Genomic DNA, 25,450 nt, shown 5'->3' with positions numbered 1-25,450 from the left:
TCAATGTGGTCACAACGCTGTTTGTTGTTTGTCTCATATGATTTCTACCATTGTAAGTGTCTTCATCAACAAAACAGGTTCACTAGGATATGGGCTAACACAGCTCACAGGGGTACGTTACATGCACAGCCGCTGTTTGACTACAAACCAAGAGGCATTGCAATAACACCTCCATCTCTCACTGATGTAACTTTGCAGTTGAAAGTGTCTACTTGTGAGTGAATCAGTGTAGCAGCAGATACCCAGAATAGTCTGGCGTGGGCTAATGGCAGCTAGAGTCAACACGTTAGCTACAGCAGCACACAAGTGGTAGTGTGCTGTAGTTTCACCCAACACAAGCAGACCACAAAACTCATCTGATCAAAGACTGATACAGTTGAAACAAAACAACCCACATACATCATGTCCTATATGTAATAGAAAGTAGAACAGCAGACCTGAAAAATGTTATCAATAACATGAAAAGCAAAAAAAAACAACAGTTTCAACACATAAGGCAGACATTGGAGCACAAACATCTCATAAATCAGGACTATAGCTACAGTGTAATATCATAATCATTAGTCACTGCTGCGACAGCAAGCTTACGGGCTAAAGTAAGCCAGCTGCAAACAATCTAGTTTAGAAGTGCAATTGATGTACAAAAATAAAAATTAAAAAAAAGTTACAAACTCATTCAGGGAATTCAATGGCATCAGTTATCAAGTTGTTAATCCCACAGAGTATTGACTTCACCAGAATATTTCCTCTTGGGCTTTGAGCAGGTCGACATACTGGTATTATAAAATAATGACTATCTGGATTTAGCCAGTATGCAAAGTCAAAGTAACCATCTTCTACGCAGTCATAACAACAAAAGGTAGAAGTGAAGTGGTGACAAATACTTCATAAATTTTAGCAAGACTTTTGAAACACTGAGATTTTAATCCTATACTGGTTCTGGTCAAATGCAAATTCTAAAAGCAGCATAAATAGTGACTTTCATAAGAATAACATCAATGAACAAATATGAAAATATTATTTGTAGTACTAGCATTTTCCACTGTACTAAGCTTCAAAGCCCCCTGCTGTTGAAATCCCATCTTTGACAGGTTTGCAATTTTTCACAATGCATACTACAAAGTGTTTACAATGTGCAAACTGTTACACTGTAATCCTGTAGATATATACGATTCTTGTTTAAAAGTCAACAAGTCTCACAGAATTATTTGACCTCCTTCATGTCATGACATACGACTCTGCCAAAAACATTTCAAACATGAGTCTTGCACATTGCCTTTCATTCTCCTGCAACCGGACTGCTCAGATAGTTTTTGAGTGTGGGCCGACAGCAGCAGCAGCAGCAACCAATCGATGAACAGAGTTGAGCCTGTCTCTGCATTTCAAACTGTAAAAACATGACAGCCTGCGCAGAGACTATTAAACCTTACTTTGACATGGAAATGATCTTATCTGTATGCAAATTTTAGACTACATGCGAGTGAATTTCCTGCTTGTTATGTTGGGGTGCTGCACGTTATCAAAGCATGCATGCCGAGCCAAAGGTGAATGGTTGTCACTATCAAGAACTTCAGTGCCAACTTCAAAGCATGTGGAAGACAAACCCAAAGTTTTTACATTATAATCAGGATGGGATACACTGTAACTTGAGTGGCAAATGTGTTTGTGACTCATCACTAAAAACCTCTTCCTTAGAAATTACCTGAACTTCAGAGTTAGGATCGACTGGATGAAGGCTAAACCAGTGCTCCTTTCCACTGTATTTACACAGGTCATCCTTCCGGATCGACACCTTGCCTGAAAAGACAAAACAAACAACTCATGCAACAACTCATCTATTGAGACAGGAAAATATACTTGTGTAAGTGTGCTTATTGTGACTTACCAACTGGTAAGTCCCTTTGGAAAACGCTCTTGGCGTAAACATAGAAGGATAAACACTGAAATGTACGTGGGATCTCAAAGTAGAAGTCCTCTCCATAGAATGGGCTGTAAACAAAAGGCAGAGGTTTAAACAACAAGATTTTGGCTTTGGGGGAAAAAAAAGAAGTGTATGAGAATGTGTGTAGTAGGTGGTGTAATGTGTGATAAACTAACCAGATTAGTGGCTATAACCCAGGTTACCTTATTTGACCCATGACACATAGGATTAATCAATGATTTGTGAAACTTGACAGTTGATTCTTGACATGGGCTGCATTAGTGTTAGTCGACTTTAAAGACTTGTTTTGGTGTAGTTCATAACAGTTTCCAATCCAAATGAACCTGTTTTAAGAACTAGGATCAGGTGTTTTTATGTAAATGTAAAAAAAAAAAAAAAAAAATCTGGCATCTTCTACACACTTGCAGTTTTTAATTGACATTTCTTCTCCTTCCAAAATCATCACACAAGTTGGTGCTTGACTTTTGGAAAGACTGTCTGCACCACTTTCAGATACTGGGATTTGGACCACATTCACATCTGCTGCTCTACCAGGTCTATAGTAGTGGTATTTCTGTACCCAGCAGGTGAGCATCCGCACTGATAGTTTTTGAAATTGCTGGGATAGGCCGAGACAGTGACTCACACCAGCTGCCGTTAATAAATGATAAAGTTATGTGAGTAATGCAATCATGTATGTGGCAAACAATTGCTGCCTGTCGCTTTATGCACTACCTGTTCTTTTGTAGTTTTACTGTTATACTGTTGTTAGCTGATAAAGATGATTTGATACAAGATCAGATTATGTGGAAAAGAAAAGATCGGTGTTGTGCTACAGCCTAAACAGAACAATATTTATTGTCATTTATGTGCCCAAGTATCATAAACACAGGATTGTGTGAATTAACTGGGAAATGAACTGTCTGAGCAGAAGGTGGAAGACACAGGGTGCCCTTATGACTCATCACTGTGGTGGGGAATGTTGTAGCTATGCTATGTTGCTACGTTGTAGCTTTAAATCTGCCACCTTTGCCATTCATCCATTCTCCTCCGAACATTTCTTTTCATTTCTTTAATATGCAAGTGTACAGTGTACAAAGAAGAATCTCTGAAGTGGGAGCTGGACTGAGTAAAACCCCAAAAATGCCTAGAAAGGGCAGATTTAGATTTTGTAATGTGCTGGGAAGTACCGTTTGGAGAAGAGAAAGATCATATGTTTAAAAAGGCACCAAGAAAAAAATAATCTACCAAGAAAAATTGTGGTGGACACTATTAACTAGGGCTGCAGTTAATTATTTTTGTTTGTGATTCATCTGTAACTGTGTTACATTCTGGATTAGGGCCCAAGACGACATCTTCAAATTGCTTGTTTTATCTAACCAACAGTCCAAAACCCAAAAGTATTTAGTTCACAGTGACGTAAAACCGAAAAAAGCAGCAGCGAATCATCACAATGGAAGGACAAGAACGAGTGAATGTTTGCCAATTTTGCTTGAAAAATGACATAAAGATAAATCGATTATCAAAATAGTTGCAGTTTTTCTGTTGACAGGCTAATCGACTAATCAAGTCATCGATTCAGTTCTACTGTCAACCAGCAGGTCTTCAATTACATCTGGATTTACAGAATGAGCAAAGGGTCTGAAGCATTAAACATCAATTTAGAGCTGCAAATATTGGTTGATTAATCGATTCGTTGATCAACAGAAGATTAATCAGAAACTATTTTGATAACTGATTAATCCTTTGAGTCATTTTTTAAGTAATAAAATGCCAAACATTTCATGTCATTTGTGAAAATCTGCGGCTATTCTTGGTCTCGTTTGATATTGAATTCATTATGTTTGGATTTTGGACAGCTGGTTCATCTACAGACATTGAATAGAATGATTAATAGAGAAAATAGTCTGCAGATTAATCAAATAATAAAAATAATCTATAAATGCAGCCAAAATGAAGCCTATCCCAGCATGCTGCTGAGAGATAGGGCTGTGACATAATTCAATGTTATCATATACTGACTTTCAGGAGAATCGTGTTGTAATGATATGATGGTGACGTGTTACCGTTTCAACAGCATGTGCTAAACACTGTACAACCTGTAGCCTTGCAGCAGAGTGGTTTAGATCTCTTCTGTTGAGCGCAGGACCGACTGCCCTGTAGGCGCTGGCAGAAACACAGAGAGCCCAAGCATCTGTGCCTCTCACTCCTGCCAACAAAATTACCTCGCGACCAGGACTACGAGCTGGACAGCTTGATGTGACATAGCTGATTGTAGGTTAAGCACTACCTCAACGTACGTGCTGGCTGCAGATGGACCACCTGTCCCGAACAGGCTGAACGGTACTTAGACAGTTGTGCTGGATTAACTGTTCATATGTTCAAGTAAAACTGCAATCCTTGTTGTTCAGGTTTTTCTTACAAGTCACCTTAGACCAGTTAAGTCTGTTCAATCGAGGGGGAAAGAAGCAAAAGAATCCTCAAATGAGCACATAAGATAATCTAAAGAAGTATCAGAGACATTAGTTCAGTTTATAGGTCATGTGTCTCGATCAATTATACTTCATGGTTCCACTTTCTCAGTCCCATGCAATTCTGTATAAAAACTCTTTATTAGTACCAAGAGAATCTGGTCCTACAGCTCTTCAATCCCTGCACCGATGCTTCCTTCTACAATTTTGCATCCTGGATGGTGAAATATCTTGCCTGACACCGCACTAGGTTTGGCCAACACATCCAGCACACACCCACGCATCCTACTCAACATCACATGGAATTATGCACTTGTAACCTCCCCATTCTGCACACTCTCGAACATACACCCACCATACTACCGTACCTTCCCTTCTGTTGTCATCCTAGCTTCTAAATAATGTGAGAATAGCTAGGTAGAACCACTTGACCACGACTGTTTGAACATGCCTGCTTTATCCAGGGGATTAGCTGCAATTAGAGCTTCCATACAGCCTTTAAACCATTAGAAATAGGAACCCATACAATAGGCATGAGTCAAGCACCGTTGCATAAAAAACACCAAATTTGAGTGATTATTAAGATGTGCTAACCAGAGGCTAAGGTAGTTGAGAGTGACACAGAGAAAGACAGGGGAGAGCGTGGGAGGACACACTTCCTCAGAGACTGTAAAATCCTTTTGAATGGCACCGAAATCAGGAGAGAGAGAAAAAAAAGAGCTGTTGCGAAACACCTCGAGAAGGCAGGCCCATGTTTACAGTGAGATGTGCAATGATGTAGATAGAAACCTAAAAGGTTTCCTGATGCCCATCTCCCACACCTTTCTGTGAACCGCTTGTGAACATGCAGCTATTGGTAAAATAGCTCGTTTCAGACAGAGTCACTTGTTTGCTAGCTCAATTGGTACCCCACACACATTCAGCTCTGAGTCACGTATCGACAGTTTCGAAGATGTAATCAAGTGACTGCATTTAAAACGGACAATTCTCTCACGATAGGGCTACAACAAGTCCCCAACCAGAGTTCTCAACAGGTAGATTTTTTTCAAGTCTGAAAACAACACCCTGAAAATTGTACAAAGAATAACAGCAGCCAATAGTAATACTCCAAAAAAGGCTTCAGGCTGTGCAATTCTTTTGGTTTCATTTGAGCGAGCTATGTCTTACATCCAGAAGAATACGTTACCAGTTGAAAATCAAAGTCACTGAACTTAATGCTATGCTCAAAAGCACTCATCAAGTGTGTAGCCAAAACTCTGACATATAAACTGTATACATGGCTAATATATTATGGAAGTTATATGTGGCTGATAAATCAACCATCTATATTGGAAAAAATAGGGACAATTAACATGGTTCCTGAAATGGGATGTTGCATATTAGGCCATAATATCATGATTTTAACTTCAGTAATCATGGCAGTTCAACAACCAGATACATACAGTTACATTCACAGGTAAAGTACCAGTTAAAAGTTTGGACACGCCTTCTCATTCCCTTGAATGAGAAAGTACAGTAATCAAGTAATCTATCAGATATTCTGTCAATGAGTCAGAAATAATGACAAAAATACTGTCCAAGGTCCAACAAACTTACAAAGGCTTTCAGTATATAATGTATACAGTATTTAGAGAAAAGCAGCACAAGCTAAAACAATTTTATTAAACAATTTATTGTTTTAGCACAAAATATTACTACAGTTATTCCTACAGTAGCAAATAAAAATTGAAGTAGTAAATTAAAGCAATCGTAAAAAAAAGTTCACTACAAAGTTGAAAGATTTACTTCAAGGAGGAAATAATGCAAAAAGACACTGAACCAGAAACTTAAGCCCACATATAAACAGAGGGATGTTTGGATTTCTTGTGTAGTCAACATTACTTGCTATAGATGAATTGTGCAATGACTTTACATGATAAAGATCCAGACGCTAAAACTCTCGTTCACAACTGCAATCTCCTCCCCTGAAGACTTTTCTTCTTCTTCTCCTGAAGTACTAAACTGACCAGGAAAATAAATTATTACTGTGTAGTGAATATATTCATACTACACAATTACACTTTTTTAATTACTACACTACACGCTTTTTTAATTGATGATATGGAGCTGTCCTGAGTATTGATTACCAAAAGTTTACACTTCATTACTACGAGTAATACTTTCGGCTATGTCTGCTATTTTTTATATTAGCCATAAACCCACCCAAACTGCCATATTTTTTAATAATACATCCCTAATGCGAAATCCTACCGATTTTATTAATCATTATTATTATTTAATAATAATGATTAAAACTTCACTATTCATTTACAATGTGTCAAAATGTAGACACTGTAAACTGGAACAAAGCCACTAGTCCGTGCTCAGCAACAGGACAAAGAATAAATATAAATGTAATTTAAGTGTAATGTTGTAATGTTGTAATGTAGTGTAAGTTAACCCTTTACTGTAATGTTAACCTCACCGACACCAAACTGTACCGTAAGAGCTTTAAAACTGGAGCCTTAACTGGAAATAAGACAGTAACAAGATGGGGTTGTAAACTGGAATCTACATTAAAATGTACAAATAAAACGTTACAGGGGTGATCTGCTTACCTGACACTTTTGTCAAACACCTTGGTGCGGAACACCTCCTCCTGATCAAGACTTATGGTGGAAAAGGTACAGAGATCCCTTTGTCGATTTGGACCTGAGACCGGACCCAGGTTTTTAGCTTCACCTGCAACGCCAAGAGAAGAGCATCGTTACCATCTTGACTGGCCTCAAAAAGACACTGGTCTTTCTTTCCCAAATTAAATGAAAATATAGAGTTTTTAGACAATCTTCATTCATACCGTGCAGTAGTACAATCTAAAGATATTAATCTTACATTAAACAAGGTACATGTGACTATCAAGTGAACTAGATGACATTTCAGCACATTTTTTAGACCTTTGAGAGTTTCACAGGCATTGAAGTTTTAGATCTTGAAAAATCTTGACAGAGCTAATTCATTGCAATACACTCGTGGAAGTGTAGAATCTGGCAACTCTGAAACTCATTTAAAATGCGTCTGGATTACAAAGTTTCTACTGTTCATCTTCAGAAGAGATAAAAAAAAAAACAAAAAAAAAAAACAAACAAACCAACAAAACAAACTTGGCCTTAAATAAAACTGAAGTTAATTTTACTGAGCCTGACTCCACACAAGCTTATCTTAATTAATATCATGATTGCAATCATACATGGTACACTTAAAATTTGTTTTTATATTCAACATCCTCATATTTGTATGGGGACGCTGGCTGTTGTCGGTTATCAGGGCAAGCTGCAGAGCGGATGTAGCTCAAGTAGACTTGAGGCTCATATGTGGTTAAAAACATGAAACATTGACTTCCTCAGTATAACCAATGGTGACGATACAGCGCTGATTCACAAATGACAAACACCTTTGTCACACACACACATCACTTGCACACTTACATTAACGCACGCTGGCAGGCCCAGATTACAGCCATAGGCTTTTATGCAACACATACATGAATAATGCACAAAACAAAGGCGAGATTCAAAGATTAAAAAAGGTCAGTACAGCTGAATAGCAGCCACTCAAAATACAGCACTATCAATATCTTCACAACGAGTCAGATTTGGACCAGAGGATTAGTGGGACACACAGTGGTCTAAATTAGTCCTTTAGCATTGAACAGGTAGCCTAAGCTCAGGTGGAGTCCTAATTAAGAAAAGCCACCACCGAGATCAGGTATTTAACAGGCTATTAATAATGGTGTATGGCTAATCTTAAGAATGACCAGTAAAAACAGCCGAGTTGTCGCTAAGCTCGGACCAGGATGACCTGGTGGGAGTAGAGCGCACAAGCACATATGCGCACAGACACAAACACATACTGTTCACTACGGCTTACCAAACCTACAGCCAACTCTTCTCTTCAATAACATTTCCACTAAAACAGAAGCACATCACCCGGTGAAAACCATGACCTAAAGGTCAGAGAGTATGCTTCAACAATATCTGATTTAACTGCTGACTATTTAGATATTTCGCCTATTGGGTTTTCCCCAAATCTATCGTAATAATGTGACAAATAAGGGAATACATCTATAAAAATACACTGGCCATGCTTATTAGAAAAGAATACATCTTTACAGAATGCCACCTCCATTGATGTAGGCTAAAGGAAAAAGGACAAAGCGTCAACGAGGAAGAATGGAGTTTCGCAAGACTGCAAAGTGAGTTACATGCCATTATAGTTCCTCTATTTTGTTCTGCTTACCGTTTTCTCATTAATTCATAGTAGTGAAACTGACATTTGTTTTCCTATTGTGTGCCTATGCATACGAGCCTTTCGTACTATTTAGCCTATATTCACCTGACAGTAAATACAGAGCCAAACACTTCTAGCTTGTCAAGATATCTGTTTATCAATTTGTGTAAAGTACGTCAACAGCCACTTTACACTAATAAAATGTGTTCCCAGTGCAAAGTTTTGTGCTTTTTCCCCCTTTTCATATAAACTGAAAATAAAAGCACATTTTTAAACTGGTTTCTCTTGAAGATTGACACACAGAACTTTTACTTTTTTTCCATCTTGATGAAGATGAAGCAATAACACTATGGCAAATGTATTCGTAACCAGAATCTATTACTTGTGATACCATCACAGGAAAGATACTGCCACAGTGGTGTAGACCAGTGGATATGTTTTAACAGTGTAATACACAAAACTGCAACTTTTTGGACATCCAGTTATCGGTTGAGTAAATGCGCATTACAGGAACCGGTACTGCTGAAGTGTTTTGAATCTCTGGATGAAATGTTTGAAAGAAAAGCAGCCTTACACAGCTTAAATTTAAATTAATTGGTCAAAAAAAAACACCAATTACACATTCAAAACACTGGCACACAACCCAGCCTGTGAATGAGGATGAGGAAACTGGCTTGTAAAGTATTTGAGTTTAGGCCAGTGTTTCCATTAGATGCAACGAGACAACCATATTCCAATAGTGACCTTTAATCAGTGATGATACTGGCTAATTGTATTTAAAAATATCTTGAGGGCCGCCTCCACATGCTGGTCAGAGACTATAATTCAGAGACCTGAAGGGAAACTGTGCAGCTATGTGATGATATTGAAGTCAGATCATCAGGTTGGTCACTTCCTCACCCATCAGCCAACATACCAGTGTGATATTATGTGCGATGATTGACAGCAGTGATATAGATACTGCTTTATATTTAACGCTGGGTATGTCTGACTGAAATAACTCGAGTAGGAAGCGTTATAAACTCTTGTTTTGCTACCTGAGACGATTTTTATACGCGTTAACCTATGTGATAACTTCACATTGTCACTGAAATTAACTACTTGACTGTCAGATGCCTGAATGGGTTAGTGACGATGGACTGCTAGCCTGTTTTGCCACCCAACGTTAACTTAGCTTACAAGGAAAGCTGAAGTATACACAAAACGCCCACGATTTTTTTAAAAAACGTTAACATTTCTAATACACAATTAAAAACACCCAGTCTGCTCGTACAGCTTCGTTGTTGGTCGAGTAGCGCTGCTCCATGAATGAAAGCTCACAGCTAGTAGCTGCTGCTAGCAAGCTAAGCTAAGTTGACGTTAACCAACAGCCAGCAGACCGACCAGATGAACTGGCTGTCTCTGCCTCCACACGGTCGGCTGTTGGTAGCACACCGCGCCCCTCCGGCTTCCCCTGTCGCCGCTCGCCTCTTCTTCCAACCTCCCCCCTCCTGTGAGAGACGGAAAACATCGGCTCGCTAGTCAAAACTTACATATTTTCCCCCGCAGGCTCTGTAAAATCCGAATCCCCGCGTCGTCCTCTTCCGCCATGGTCCGAGCTGACTGTGGTCGCTGCTCCGGTGCTTTCAGCGCTGGTTGATCATATCCGTTTATGAATGCAGGCAGAGTAGAGGAAAGACAGCCCCACTGCCGCGTCACGTCAGGCTCTGTACACACTGGTGCCTCAAAACGTTTGGATCAAGCTTCCTCAAAAGTCGAGCCCCTTTTGCCTGGCTAGCACTTCAGTCTGGAGACGGTGTGAGTTTTAAACGGGCTTTAATGTCTCCCTGCTGGGTTGCTCAGAACGGAACAGCGGCAACACTTGGCGGAGAACCTAATTTAACTTGTGGAGCTATTTTAGCCAGCTAATCTTAAATACCAGCGCTTCAACCTGTCCGTGTTTGTTGGCGCACACAGTTTTAAGATTGCTGAAACCACGAAGAATTGATTAAAACGTTTTCACTTTTGAACCACACTGCAAAAACACACCGCGCTCTAAAAACGCATGGATTAATTAGAAACAAATGCACACAAAATGTTTAATTTTTGCAATCACATGACAGCTAGTTAGTCTATTAGCACTCTTAAAAGTTAGCAGGCTAATATCCACTTTTTAAAGTGCATTTCAATCTATATAAAAAAACAGAAGTTTAAAAGAGCATGATGTGCTACCAAAAATGATGTTAGCATTCATTGTAGTTGTTATTTCCAACATATTTGCATTTGGCAGCAAGATTATACCCATTTGTATCATTTATCAGTGACATTTTCATTGAACAGATTATGATTATAAAATAATGATTGTGTCATAGCAGGGTTTCAGATTTTTTGTATTATTATGCATGGGAAGATACGGTACTTACAATAGGCTTTCCTGGTGAACATGAATGCTTAAATTATCAGTTAAATTTTAGTCATTTTGAACAGTGTTTCCCAAATATAATATTTCAGGATTGACATCCTTTGTTGTCTTCTGTCTTTCAAGGTGATGTTGCCTTTGTTTGAGTGGAAACACAGGCCTGATCCTCATCACTGATAGTGAGAGGGAGCCTGGAGGCGCAGTCAGGTACTGTGACTATTAACTTTTACAACCAGTTTCTATGTAATACCAATGACATCTTCTAAAATCTAGCACATACTAGTCCCCAACACCTAGACACTGTGAACATCTAATCTAGATGTGTTTCTGTGTTATTTATTTACACTTACCGTTAACTCAGAGGCATGTGACAGCTGATGGAGTGACTTTTTAACTGTACACACAAATGTCACACAATTCTCTACTGTCTACCTTCAACGTTTGGTCACATTCAGGCTATTAACTGGATGAATTATGTAATATTTTATATCTTTATCAAATCATGTTTTTTAATATAGTCATTCAGTCCATGTAAGGAAAATCTTATTTTGTGACCAGGAATCCTATCTTTAACATGTGTGTTACAACAATGAAAATATGTAAAACTGGCTGGTCATCATACTTTCTATTTTACATTTGTATCTCATATTTTATGAAAGCACATTAGCAGCTACTGTACAGCATAGATAGCATGTGCCCTTTTGTGTACTGAAGTGATTGCATGCAAACATATGTTTGTTTCGCACTATACTATTACAATATGAAGATTTTACTTTACATTTAGTGCAACTAATCTTTACTTATCTCAAGATTATAACTGGCTCACAGAAAAAGTAAAAATGAAATGTTTCCACTTTTATCTGGAATAGTACAAATAACACGACTCGAATTGTTGCAGCCACAGCTTTAATAGGTAGTCATCCCTTATTAAATGGCAGATACAGATACAGGGAAAATGTTGCCTCCATGGCATAATCAGACTGCTGAGATGTACCAAAACGTATGATCCACCTGTTACTTTGCAAAACCCAGTCTTAGAAAGTAGAAAGGAAGTCAGGAACATCTGGAGATCATATCTTGAGGCCAAACTCTAGATTCAGATATGTGCGGAGAATTGAATGAATGAACTTCTCAGAAAGGCTGCTGGTCCCTGAAGGACCAGAAGGAGCAGATGACCACCATGTGGCTTTATATTTAGGAAATTGTTTGCTGTGGAACAGATTTTGAACCAATATGACTGTTAAAATCTTACTGTTGGCGTCAGTATCAGAGTATCAGTGTTCCTGTATGTTATGTTGGTCAGTGGTCAGTGGTTGATACCATATCTTTAGCTAAAGATATGGCTAAGATATGGCTAAAGGAAGACAGGATGCAACTGTTTAGAATATCAACAATATTTATTTAAATAGTTTGACAGGTTTTATACATATTAAACACACAAAAGTATTAACTGTAACCTCAATGGTGCCATGTGGTAGAAATTAGAATTATAACAATGATGCTTAGAATTTTAATTGAATTATCAAAGTATTTAACCAACAGATTAGCATAGTCTAACTATAAAGTGCAACTCACCATGTCCAGTTAACTGAACGGAAGACTCAGAAATGTGACAGTTGCAGGACTCATATTGTTTTCCTCATACATATATTAAAAAGTGAAGGTGTTGCCACCCCTGTTCTGAAATTACACATCATTTTAAATCATGAATTACTACTCTGAAGTAACATTTATTTCTTTTCTTGATGTTACAGTCATGTCACTGAGTCTGCCTTATATGCATAGACAATGGAAAAAAGTACAGTCTGTGTCAGAAGGTCCTATATTATCCAAAAAATATCTTCTACAAAGGTGAAAAATCACTCGGTCAGTTGAGTTTAGGAGGGAAGATATTACAGCTTTAACCGACATAAGATCCTCGTGTTCAGTGTTTGTTGTCCTGTAGGAACATTTTATTGAGCTCTGCTACAAAGACAACATTACAACTCTTACATTTACAAATCAAAGCAGTGGCTCAAAGTCAAGTTTCATTCATTTTCTCTTTTGCCTACAGCTGGCTGCCGTCCTCCGGGGGCTTTAAAAGAATGGCTCCTCTTTGCACACCCATTTCTCTGGCTTGTGTATAGAAATGTGGGTACCTTTAGAGTCAGAGTCATTTCTCCTTGACAGTTTACAGGACTTCTCGCGATCATTGTGACTGTTTGTTCTTGACCCCGACAAACTGTCCTTGTTGCTATCGCTGTCTCTGTCACAGGCTTGTTTTTTTGAAGTGAGATGCATAGAATGCATTGCATTGATTCGTTTTTTGGCCATTTTGTGTTTCATCTTTGAGGGTGTCAGAGAGAACAGTCGGTCACTGCAGGGCGATAATGGACTTTTAATGTTGGAAAATGACATCTCCTGGTATGGAGTCAAAGACATAAAGTCAGTTGTATCCTCAATTTTAGGTTTAATTTTATCCAAGGAAAAATGTCCTCCTTCCACCTTCTCACCTTTCATGTCAGTACTCTCTTGATTGTCAGTTTCCTCTGTTTTGATAAAGTCTTGTTTATCATCTTCACTCAGGTGTGCTGAGTATTTAGAACATGGTATGAAGTTGTCATAATTGTATCCCTCCTCCGTTGTCTCCTGGTGTTTTTTCTCATGGCTTCTCTTGGTGGCAAGGTAGAGAAAACGCTGGGGACAGAAGGAGCAGCGATACTTCTTCTCTGGGTTGGGGCTCCGGGGTGTATTATCAAAGCAGGAGCCGCTCTCCATACAGCTGTTGCAGATGTAATCACTGCCGGCAGGTGCCTCACCCGGGGGACCTTGTTTACCACAAGTCCGGCAGAAACATGGGTGGGAACCAATAATGTGTGCTCTCAAACCAGTCTCTGTGATAAAAGAGCTGTCACAGATGTCACAGTTGTAGGTGGCCCTCGGGCTACAGTTCCTGCTAAGACTACGCTTCAACTCTCCACTACCACCTGAGATACTCTCTTCTGTCCTCCAGCTGTCAAGTTGGGCCTCACTGTCAGCAGCTCTATCTACAGATGTTTCAGGATAACGGTGAAACAGAGCTTTTCTGTGCTTGAATCTCAGCTTCTTTGTCTTCTTTTTAGCTTTGTAAGAATAGTAGGGACGCCAGAGCTTATCAGCTGTGTCACAGTCATTGGGATCATCATATGTCTCAGGGGCTGTAGCGGCAGGAACTTCTGGTCTGAGGCGGAGCCTGGGGCTCTCCGAGTTGTCCCGTACTGGAGACTGTTGACTTTCCACTTCGCTCAGTTCTCTGACTCTCCTTTTCTTTCTTGGGAAGAGCTTGGATCCTTTGATTCTGCGGCGGATGATGGCTTCATTGCCTATTTTCACTGTTATCTGGCAGAGAGGCATTGTGTCACCATCTGCTGATGGACCAGGGCATGCAGGTTTGGCAAAATACGTCTCCGTCTTTGCCCCCACCTTTTTATCAAGTACTAGTTTCTCAGTGCTTGACTGGAGTATCTCCTTGGTCATATCCTCAACTCTTTTTGCAGAAGCTGATAACTCACCTAGCTTTTTAACAGTGTTCAAAGAGTTTAAGAATGGCACATTATGACTGATGTGCTGTGAGCTAATCAGATCGAGAGGATCATCTTTCTGACCTCCTGCAGGAGAATCTGTGTCAGGTTGCAGAGAGAAGGTACTGTTATAGTTGAAGGGTGACCCTCTATGCTCAGCCTCTTTTCTTGTGCCTCTCTGGTGACAGCTTTCCAATTCAGCGTTCAAACTTTGGTCAGTATCTTGGTCACATGGTTTGTCAAAGCTGATACGAGGCATGACAGGGGACACTGTCTTTGTCGTTGCCATGAATGTCAGAGGGAATGGAACAGTGTCAGGGTAGCTGATCATACCATTTTTTTCAAATGGAGGGATAGGAGAGTTGCTATCTGATGGAGCTTGATCGCCTCTTTCACCAGTCTCTGAATATGTCTCGCTATATGTCTTGTATTTTCTCTTTCTAAACTTCATAGGCAGGAGCCTGTAAAGTTTGATTGGATAAACACTGGCTTTCAGCCCACCATTGGCCGATTTTTTCTTCACAGCTAGTGTGGGATCAATGCCATGAAAAGACTTCTGATGATTCTTTAAGATATAGTATGTCATGAAGGTCTCCAGGCAGAAAATGCACTGATAGCGGCGTTCACCCGTGTGCCAGAGTTCATGCTTGGTACGGTACTCTGCCAAAGCAAACACTTTATTACAATAATGACAGGGATAGGCCCTCTGCCAGGAATGTACATTCTCGTGCCGCTTCAGACTGGATAGGGTGACATACACTCGTTTACACACACTGCAGTTGTATCTCTTCTGACTGCCACCTGGCTTTATTGTCTTCTCCTCCTGCGGAGGCTCTGATTGGTCCATTTGAAGAGGCTCTGGACTGTAAGGGGCAGAGAGGTCAGCAGAGGGAAGCTGTGTCATGATGTTCTCCATGTGCGGTGTGTCACCTGAATGGAGGTCCACCTCTCTGGCCGATATGTCACTGGTATCTAGTTTAGGTGGGCCTCTCACAGGCTTGGGACAGATCTGCTCGTGGTTGCGCAGCCGTTTGAGGTGTATGAACTTTCTGTGACAAAACTTGCAAAACAAATGACTAACAAAGCGCTTTTTATGCACCTCTGAGTGAATGGTGAGAAGAGCTTTATTTGTGAATATCTCTGGACAGTGGTCACATCCATAGATTGAGATGCTGTCCTCTGTGTGAGGAGAAAGAGTTGGTGGATCTAAGTCCATTTGGACATTGTCAGTTGCCACTGGAAGCACTGTGTCTATACGCTTGTCTGTTTCTGCCTCTGAAAAAAGTGGAGGTGGTGTCATGACTGCAACAGGTGCTGCCGTTGCACCATCAGCTAATATGGGGGTGACAGTATTTGGTTTATCTGTGTGTGGTTCAGCTGGTGCTGGGAGTATATTTCTACACAAAGTGCCTCTCAGCCTGTGGCGCTTTTTAAGCGGGCCTGCATTCCGGTACATGAGTTGCTTTGGCTGTGATATTGCTGGCTTACAGACTTTCTTGTTGTCCCACTGACTGTTGTCTTTTTCTTCAGTGGCTTGGCTTACTGCATATGAGTGCTCTGAGAGGGCCTGGGTGGTCTCATTGTTCCCGTTGAGGCAGGAGGTTGTAGGGCAACTTGCTGGGAGCTGCCCCACATCTGGTGACTGCCTCTCACCATTGGTTTGAACCAGAGGGGTGAAAGGATTGTTCCCAGGGCACACTTCATTGATGGAGAAGGCATTGGTGATGCGTGGCCCTCTGGCACTGTCTATCTCCTCGGGCCTGGGGGCTTCCTTCTTTGTTTTTGTAGGCACTGGGGCTGCGCTGGAGTCTGTGGAATTAACATATTCGGGTAGGTTTTGAGTTATGCCTGAGTCTAGTTTCTCTTGTTCTGCAAGCTTTTCCAAGAAAGGAATACCAAGTCTTTTTCCCGCTGCCACTAGGCCCCCTGTGTCCTTTGCAGCAGGTGATGTCACCTTCGAGCAGTAGATAAAGTTGAGGATACTAGCGAACACCTCAGACTTCAGGTCCATCAGCTCCAGCACTTGACTGGAGCTCCATGTCTCAGGAGTTGTCAGAGCACTTCTGAAGTAACCGCTGCAGGCTGCCAGGATGTTCTTGTGAGCCCGAAACTTAACATCCTCCACCACAATGGTTACATCGCAGAAAAGGCCTTGTGAGCGCTGCTCATTGAGCTTGCTTAGCACGGTGTGAGGGTGAGAACTATCCATCAGGTTCTGAGTGCAGGGAGACACCACAGTCATCTAAAGACAAAAATAGAAGAATTTATTACATCAGTGTTTTACAAAAGTGAAAGTATTGTTATAGAAATTCAGAAGGTACAGAAGGTGCACTTTCCATATTTGAAAATAATTTGGCTCTTTTAGTGTTTGAACACTAGATGGCAGTAATGTCCTGACAGATAAGTTCCAGTGGCAACGGTTCTGGTGAGTCATGTAGACCTGATGTAGGTTGGTAAGAAAAAAGCGATCATGATCTCCGTCGTGTTTCATCAAATACCTTTATAAGGTTTGAAACATAAAGTAGTATTGAGTTTAAGTCAAAGAGTTTAAGAGAAATGTATGAAGGCTTGTGCCACTATCCTCTTTTTCTAAAGTGATTTCTGGTATTTTGTTCTCCCCTTTTCCAATTCTTGTTTCTTTCCGTAGTAGTACTATAAATTTGATGAAGCTGTCTTATCTGGTTTTATTATGTAGAAGAGATGTTACATGTCAGTGGGATATAAACAAAGGCTAAATTAGACATATTTAAAAGTTTATCTCAGACAGACCTCGCTGATGAAATATTGCAATGAAAATACCTTTCTGTTGATATTTCAATAACAGTTGTTAATCAGTTGTCAGTGCTAAGATGTTGGGCTATGATTGCATTGAGGAATGGGTTTAAATCCCAGCTGTCAGGAAATTTGTGAAAAGGAAAGCAGAACGGACATTAAAACTGTCAACATGCTGCGAGGGAGCTGCTTAGTGGTCAACAGGTAGCAGTAGAAAAGACCCAGGGGAAGGTGTCCCTTGCTGCCTCTTAAAAATATTGAATAATAGATTTAAGTCAAAAGGTCAGACTAAATTTATAATATTAATGAAAAATATATATAGATAGATATAGATATAATAAATTTATATATATAAGATTTTTGACCAAATATTTGCCGCCATTTTCTGCCATTTCCATATATACAATTTTGTGTCATAAACAACCTAAGTACGTTCAGGTTGGTTAGACTCTAATCTTTAAAAAAAAAAACCCAGCAGTAATCTAAATACAAGGGAGGTCTTGTCCTGCACCTGCTAAAATGTGATATGACTCATTTGTCATAGCTTTTTTTTCCATTATTCCTACTGATAATTCAGTTTGGGCAGTAATTCATTCAGTGTGCCACCTACAGCTCTGCACTGGGTCTGTTTGTACAGTTTTCATGATGACAGTCTTATTTTTGTCAATATGAAAATAACATGCAGACAGTTATGCACTGGTGGTTGCATACTCTCTGCTTCAGTTGTCTCTGTTAGTCGGCGGTGGAAGCATCCTTTCACTTGTCTCACATATTGTTGTCAACTAACTACAGGAAACCGTTAATGAACGCCTCATGAGAGGGGTGGCAGCAAGAGAGGAACATTGAGATAATTTAATGTAGCACATACGTACAATAGTCGTTGCTGTGAAAAGTAGAAATATTGATATGCTTTTGCTTTTTCAAAGGAGTTAATTTGCTAATATTATTGTAATACTATATATTAAGGATACGCGTCTTCCTGTTGCTCACTTGAACACACGGCTGCATTGTTTATAAAGGCAAAACAGATTTCTTGGCATAGTTTTTCTATATTGATGAAGCAGCATTTGTGGATTATCTCGATTGTTACAGTAAACTGAAATGATCCGCAATCTGTAACTTTTAGAGCGAGTTACATTCCATTCATCGTCAGTTTGGAAGAGGATGTATCAAACAGCATGGCGTTCATACTGTGGCCCACTCATGTCTGAGTCAGTCTGCACTGAAACACTTGGCACGTCTCACGCAGACTGCTGACTGCACCTGCTAAAACACACTTGCTGCTCTTCTAAGTGATGAATCATCACACCAGAATCAACGTTATTTAAATATCCAGCTGAAGCTCACACAGAAGTTCCTGCTTTACATTATTGTTATTTTTATCATCTTTTGTTTACGTTTGCAGTGTTAGTCATACTGTGACTGTGCAAATCAGCGTGAGATCGTGGCAACTGCTTCTCTGGAGGCGACGCTTATATACTTAGTATCTCTCTCTCTTGCGTGCAGTTGAAAACAGGAGGCTTAGTTTGTCGTGATCCATATCCTGATTGAACTGTGCAAATTATATTGTAAATATAGTGTCAACTCATATTAAATTAATGCCAGTTCAATGTCATATATAATTTTGTTTCGTGTTTTGCAAAACTTTATCCTGGACATTACACATCAGCTGTAACCTGGTTTTAAAAACAGTATTCTAAATGTAATAAAATTACTGTATTTTTTGTCTACTGAAATGAGGTTCAGGTAATTTTTTAGTTGTATCATTTAATTTGTTTTTTCATTCATTTCCGATTTTGTGTTGTGTGCGACAAATACAATATGGCCGCCGTTCTGTAAAGGCTCTTATATTGCTGTAAATGCAACCAGCCTCCTGCCTCCTTTCTCATACAGGCCTCCGTTGTCATGGCAACATGCTATGGCGCAGCATTTATTGGGATTCAGCTGGATGGCAAGTGACTGTATTAGCTGTCCAGTTATTCGGTCGCCTTTCTCCCACAAACATCCTGCCCTTTCTGAGAACCTGCAACACACAGCAGCTTACAGAGCAATTGAGGTTTGCCTTTGTCTTGAATAAACTTTGTGTATGTGTTGTGGTCTGAGTGTCTTTGTCTGCAGCAGAGATGCTACCCAAAGGACTTTCTCATCTCAAAACAGCAAGTGACGTACCATGGCTTTAGTACTAATTTCAGTGTTTCTGCTGTTTATAGAAACAGTTTCATCTTGACATCTCACAATCATTTCACAATTCTGCCAATTGTTGTGGTTTATTGGCACCACATGCTGAGCGGAAATTTTGAATTTGTCATCAGTGCTTATGATTTTGCCACACCCAACCTAACTTTACCTTGAAAGCTCATGTGAAATCTTTTAAGTCTGTAAATAAAATCCCCTCATACCAAACCACAAACCAAGAAATGACAGTATAGTATACAGACAGTCTTGTCAAACAAAGAACGAAATGTCAAAGCAAAAGCCACTTCACGCATCTCTGCAAAGCGTACTTCCGCAAAAAAAAACAGGTTGTAAATTGAGGGAAACCATGCAAAACATACCTTAGAATATCAGAGAAAATGATGCAGGCGAACAGGAAACAGTGTCATGCAGTATCCCTTTTCTACAACCCTCAATATGCACTACTATACATGAGAAACAGTTTCATCAGAGCAAGGCGAAAGTAGTTTTTTCTTCTATGATGGTCGCTGATCAGTGGTGTTGACAGAAGCAGAGCTTTTTCTGACGTCTTTCTTCCTCTCCCTCCCTCTCTGTGTGCAGATGACATCCAGCTCCAACGTCCTTCGCCTCTATCCATGCAGCCCATGTCCTGGGCTAGATCTGCCCTGCCCTCCTCTGGCTGTACCTCTTCTGCTCTGCTACAGCTATAAGAAGGACTCACAGTTTATACAGCATGTATCTAGACTGGAGAGTGGCTCTGCCTTTGTGCTAGCTGGGCAATTGAAGCGTTCGCTCTGGAGCCACTGAGCAGGAAACGGCAACTTTTATTAAGCATGGCAGAGGGCTGAAGGGAGAGCGGAGAGATGCTGAGTGCTACATCACGCACCAGCTCTGTACTCCATGCAACAGCCAGAGAAAACGCTCAGCTGCATTGCTGGTAGCAGGAGTCCTCTGCTCTGTGTACATAAATGCCGTATTAAATCTCCCCAGAACCACACCAGCCAGATCCCGATGCATCTCGATGTTGACCAAAAAAAACCCCGTCTTTTGCATGAAACAAAACGATCTCTCATAGAAACAAGATGCACCTTGAATGCATAACGCCACACCATCTGTTTCATGCTTGTGCACAGTCTCAGTCTGTGCAGCAATATATTACAGCAAAGCCCTTTCGTCCGCGCTTACGCAGTCACTGTGGTTAGGTAATGCAGAACACGAGAGATAGCAGTGACTACTGTCCTGTTGTGTATTACAGCAATAAAAGGACAGATATTCATCAATGCTTTTTCACAGTATTGCAGCATGCAAACTGAATGCAAGGCTGAGGGGAAAAAGCGATTCCTGCTATCAGCGGGGACTCTGGGTATACCTATATAGAGGCTGCTGATTGATGCAAAAGCAGCAGATGCGTCAGCACTGCAGACGAGGGGGAGGGGAGGAAGCTGAACCCGGCATGGCACTCTGAGCCTCTCGCAAGCCTCTGAGGACGGAAGCAGCTCTTTTATTTACACAACTGAGTGGAGGGTCATATGACTGTGTAGGTCTTCAGCTCATGCTGGCCATGACCTGCTTTGAACTAGTTTCAAAGCCGTTTCATTTTATGTCCTGTTGATTTCACATGAGAAAGTAGCAGGTGCCATATCATTATGTATGCACTCACTCATCGCACGGAAGGAAGGAAATGTGCTATTCGTTTGTGCTTTCGTCTCTTACGCTCGATAATCACCAAGAATCAAAGCTGTTGTATTGACCCCTTCCCTTTTCTGTGTTGAGTAAAACACGTTATTGTGGTTTCATGAAAACACAAGTAAACAAAAGCTCAGTCTTCTATTTTTGGTGCTGACAGTAAGACCTTCTTCCTTGAAGACCACAACATTAGCCCAAATAGCAGCTGGTGTATCAGCTTGTCAGGGAGTTAATCATAACTCTTTACTGACCTTTTTTTGACTACATAAGTTATAGATAGTGTATATTCATGTTCATAAGTGACAGGTTTTATAGATATTGACCTGCTTTGCTGCTGTGTAAATTACTGATGTAAACAAACTTGTAAAAGCAAAAGAAAACATTAAAAACTTAGATTTAGTTGTTATCTGTATTAAAATAACTGTCAATCCATTTGAGAGTGGATCAGGTTCCAATCCTTTGTTGAGGGGTTTGGTGATGGTGCTACCTTTTTGTTTACATAAGGATGATGGATTGGGCCTTCAAGGCTTTTAAAAACTGCACACAAAATTTTTACGTGCAACAGCCAAAATTCCTCTCAGAGATATAATATAAACTTTTCCACAGAGTCGGGATAAACAAACAAAAAAAAGACTATAAAGTAAAGGTACCCAAAAGGTGCTCTTTAGCGCTTTAGTACTTGCAGTTTAATGAGGCACAATTTTGGGAGAAAATATTTATTAGTTTTATAGTTTTATTTTATTGATTTTTCCATAGTGTTTCAGCCTTTTTCAAGGTTTATACATGTAAATGCTGCATTTAAGAAACAGTAAAAGCATCCACTAGGTTAAGCAATTTGGAACAAGAAAATCATAATGTTGTACTACAGTAATTGCAGTATTACATCAACAATGTATTAATAAATGCCAAGAAGGTTATGTTGCACACATTTATTGCATCAAATACAGCATATCCATTATTCCCATATTGAAAGGTATAAAATCCCGTTTCAGAAATGGAAATGAGGAGCACTTGCACCAACATTAGACACAATATTTAAATGTGAGGAACATAGTCCACTTAAAGAAAATGGATTCAAAATCTGTGGTTTCACGCCTGTTTTTGAAGGATACTCTGGTGTTGTATTTATTGGTTGCTGGGTGTGGCAAACACTCAACATTCAGCACCTGCCGTAACGCATTTACATGAACAATCAACTGTAAAAACAAATTCAGAGATAGCTTAAGGGTTAACAAAGGTTAAAGAGATGAGAAGCAACATGAAGTGGTACTCTCTAAGGGTACGTGTCAAGCTCATGTTTTTCTGAATGAAACTATTTTTACAAACTTGCCCACAGACAGCAAGGAGATCCTTTGATGTCCTCATAGTTGATTAGGCCTGAGAAATCCTGCTGTAAAATTGGACTGTGTGTCTACATCCATTCATATTTTGTTTGTGACAAGGTGTTGAGTGACATATAAATACGTACACATATGTGTCAGAAGCCTCAATATCAACACCCACACACCACTGAGTGTCCCTTACATCATACAGATCATTCTTGATCTTTTGATGGCCTTTACCTTTTCAAGATATTTTTCCTCTTGGTATTGCAGCTCTGTCCATTCATAGCAGCCACCTGTTGGTGTGTTTGGCCACTCAGTGGTGGTGTCTTCTATGACTTCAGTGCATACCTTCTATAACTGGAGCCAGAACAGCTAAGTGCTAACAGCTAAATGTGGAGAACAAGGGGGGAGCCTGGCTGAAGTGCAGCAACCACTGACCAGCTGACTGATTTACTAAGACTCCTGTCAGTCAAAAATATCAACTTCATGGAACTCTAGTTTTCAAATTCACTGCAGAGACACACATTAGAAGAAATGAAAATGACTTTTAAGATCCTAACTTCTTTTGGACAAAAAATATTGGCCTTATATTGAAAGAGAGAAGTCGGAGGTCTTTCCTTGACTTATTTGGGGTGTTCTTGTAGCCACCATTCAACTGCATCGTACAGCACTTTGCGGTGACTTAAGTATTTAGGTCAGGAAGAGCAGTGCCTTTTTAAAGCAAAATAACAGTTTGGTTTGTTTTTTTTAGCTTTTTTGTCTCCTCATCTCAAGTCTTCCTCAGTAACTTCAGTGCCGACGACATGAAGTGAATGCAGGTTTTGTCTTCCAACATAAAAAAAAATCTCTTATGTATATGTACAGTATGTGCTGTATACCTGATGGATGGCTGTAGGCTGAAATGCATCTGGTAAATCAATAAAATAATGCTTTTTAATCCTTTTTTAAGTCTTAAATGTTATTAAAACCATTTTAACCATTGTGCCATTTAACTGCCTAGGCTGTCATTAATCTTTTTTCATAATTGGCATATTACTATATTTATAAGGATATTTTAAAGGACTGGGAATTGATATTTAGATTGATTAAAGAATGGAGAAATTGTTAAGTTTAAAAAATTCACATACAAAAATGATCTGAAGCTAAATTGGAATCAAAACTGCAAATGAAAGTAAAATCCATCGCTCGGACTGAAAGTTGATATTAGTCTGTATACCACTTCATACCATTGCGAATTTGTTATTTTATTCAGTGGAGCCTATCAAGTATTATGTAAGCAGCACTTTGTCACCTACACTTAGTACCACAGCTAGGATGAGTCCAAAACCACAGGACAAAGTATACAAGCCTCTGTGTGTCTGATACTCAGCTGCAGCCTGTGGGGACGCTGATCTGCAGGGAGGCAAAACAGCAGTACAAGGCTGAGTAGGCCTCATCCTCATTCTCAAAGCATTCACACTCTTAGCATACAATGACACTCATCCCTAGTAGCTTTTATGTTGCTACCATAACAAGCACTCATACTTTGAGTTGCCTACCAAAATGTGTCTGTGCGGAAGGTCTTGCTGGGCCTGTCTCTGCCGCTGTGGAAGTCTCTCTGGTGTTTGTTTGGAGGAGGAAAGCAGAGTGACTACCCGGCTCCCGTTCTCCCTTTTGGCCTAGATTAGGCCTTTACCATCTTCCCTCTTCACAGTTGTCTGGTAGCTGTCTGTGGACTATAGTTCTGGCAAAAGTTCCCTGTTCCTCTTATTGCTGTGTATAGTTGCCTTCTGGAGGCTGCTGCCACTGCTGCGTCACTCCCGCTGCATCACTGACCCACAAAGAGGAGCTGAGAAGGAGGGGTGGCGTGGTGAATGTGTGGAGGCAAGGGATAAGCAGAAAACAACCGGCACTGCTCTACACTGCTCCAACAAATAAATGGATGAGGCTTCCGCTCTGCCTCAGTTTGAGGCCTAGTTGCTGCTGTGGTATTCAGGAAGTGGGTCTGGGAGACAGATCCTTTATTGTTACGTAATGAATATTTTTCCTCCTCAACCAGACTCAGCTGAGAAGGCGGTATCCAGTGTTCAGAGGCTAATAATAGGCAATAGTACCTACCAGTCAGGGCTGCATGCGGTCATGTCAGATCACTCAAACACCCAGCTATCCTTTGAGCAGAAGAATATTTAATTTTAAGGGGAGTCTTATTGCTTATGGAAAATGGTGGCATTTTAACATGTGCTGTAAAACATCTTTTTCTTGTTGTTAACACAGGACAATGGAATGCTTTATGTTTTATGTGTCTGTGTTGCAGTTCTTTTTGCGACAGCAGCTATAAAAGAAACAAGGACATTACTATGGTATATAGCTGCTTTTGTTTACATTTATTGTACCATATGTTGTCTGTGATCCACTAAGGTACCTTTTTAGAAACAGAAAAAACAGTGCATACCTTTGTCTTATGTTACTGTAGCTTGCTTGTACAGGTTTCAGGTGAGGTAAGACCCGTGTGGCAGATGCCCTTAAAGACGTATTTGTACAATCAGAATACTCCAGAATAAGTGTGTTGTGGTCTTAAGGCCTGGTCATGGTAACCAGAATTACAGCACTTGTTTTGCACACGTTACCCAAGGGTTTATTTGCTTGATCCTCCTCCTCCTCCCATCATCTGACTCTAGTTTTCATTGCCATGTTGCTCCCTCTGCTGGCTGCAAAAGCGAACAAAGCACAGATTGTCACAGTAACTGGGCTGGCTGTAGGGCTGAGGCAGCGCTGAGCGTCGAGGGTCTTCAGCAGAGGGCGCAAGAACAATTCACTGGCAAATGTAAACAGGAAGTATATGGTGAAAATGACCATTGACCTTGATATGATGTCAGCAACACTCCAGTTGTAGAAGTGTTTAATATTTTTTTTGTCAT

General features: G+C 40.2%; 3 protein-coding genes across 4 annotated transcripts in view; 1 reads left to right on the top strand and 2 right to left on the bottom strand.

The window, feature by feature from the left end:
- Window positions 1-10,313, bottom strand: part of rasa2 (RAS p21 protein activator 2) — a 31,072-nt gene extending 20,759 nt beyond the window's left edge. Inside the window, exons 1-4 of the mRNA XM_067594495.1 lie at window positions 10,191-10,313; window positions 6,990-7,113; window positions 1,886-1,989; window positions 1,703-1,797 (exon numbers count right to left, since the gene is read on the bottom strand). Of these exons, the coding sequence (XP_067450596.1) occupies window positions 1,703-1,797; window positions 1,886-1,989; window positions 6,990-7,113; window positions 10,191-10,248 (381 nt within the window). The 5' untranslated portion in view covers window positions 10,249-10,313. The remainder of the gene's footprint in view (window positions 1-1,702; window positions 1,798-1,885; window positions 1,990-6,989; window positions 7,114-10,190) is intronic.
- Window positions 10,314-10,329: 16 nt separating this feature from the next.
- The window catches only part of trip12 (thyroid hormone receptor interactor 12), a 46,920-nt gene continuing 31,799 nt past the window's right edge, over window positions 10,330-25,450 (top strand). Inside the window, exons 1-2 of the mRNA XM_067594485.1 lie at window positions 10,330-10,455; window positions 11,183-11,263. The gene's annotated coding sequence lies outside the window, so the exon portion shown is untranslated. The remainder of the gene's footprint in view (window positions 10,456-11,182; window positions 11,264-25,450) is intronic.
- Window positions 12,435-24,671, bottom strand: zbtb38 (zinc finger and BTB domain containing 38). 2 transcript variants are annotated; one of them, XM_067594494.1, is made up of 2 exons: window positions 24,092-24,671; window positions 12,435-16,837 (listed from the first exon to the last, which is right to left on the bottom strand). In XM_067594494.1, the coding sequence occupies exon 2, from the start codon at window positions 16,835-16,837 to the stop codon at window positions 13,133-13,135; it is 3,705 nt and encodes a 1,234-aa protein (XP_067450595.1). In that variant the 5' UTR covers window positions 24,092-24,671; the 3' UTR covers window positions 12,435-13,132. The 2 variants fall into 2 exon arrangements, with proteins under 2 accessions (XP_067450595.1, XP_067450594.1); XM_067594493.1 differs by lacking the exon at window positions 24,092-24,671 and adding an exon at window positions 19,923-20,716.

Source organism: Thunnus thynnus, chromosome 7 (genome assembly GCF_963924715.1).
Source record: "Thunnus thynnus chromosome 7, fThuThy2.1, whole genome shotgun sequence".
In the NCBI taxonomy this organism is placed as follows: Eukaryota; Metazoa; Chordata; class Actinopteri; order Scombriformes; family Scombridae; genus Thunnus; species Thunnus thynnus.
This window is presented reverse-complemented; position numbering and strand designations above follow the sequence as displayed.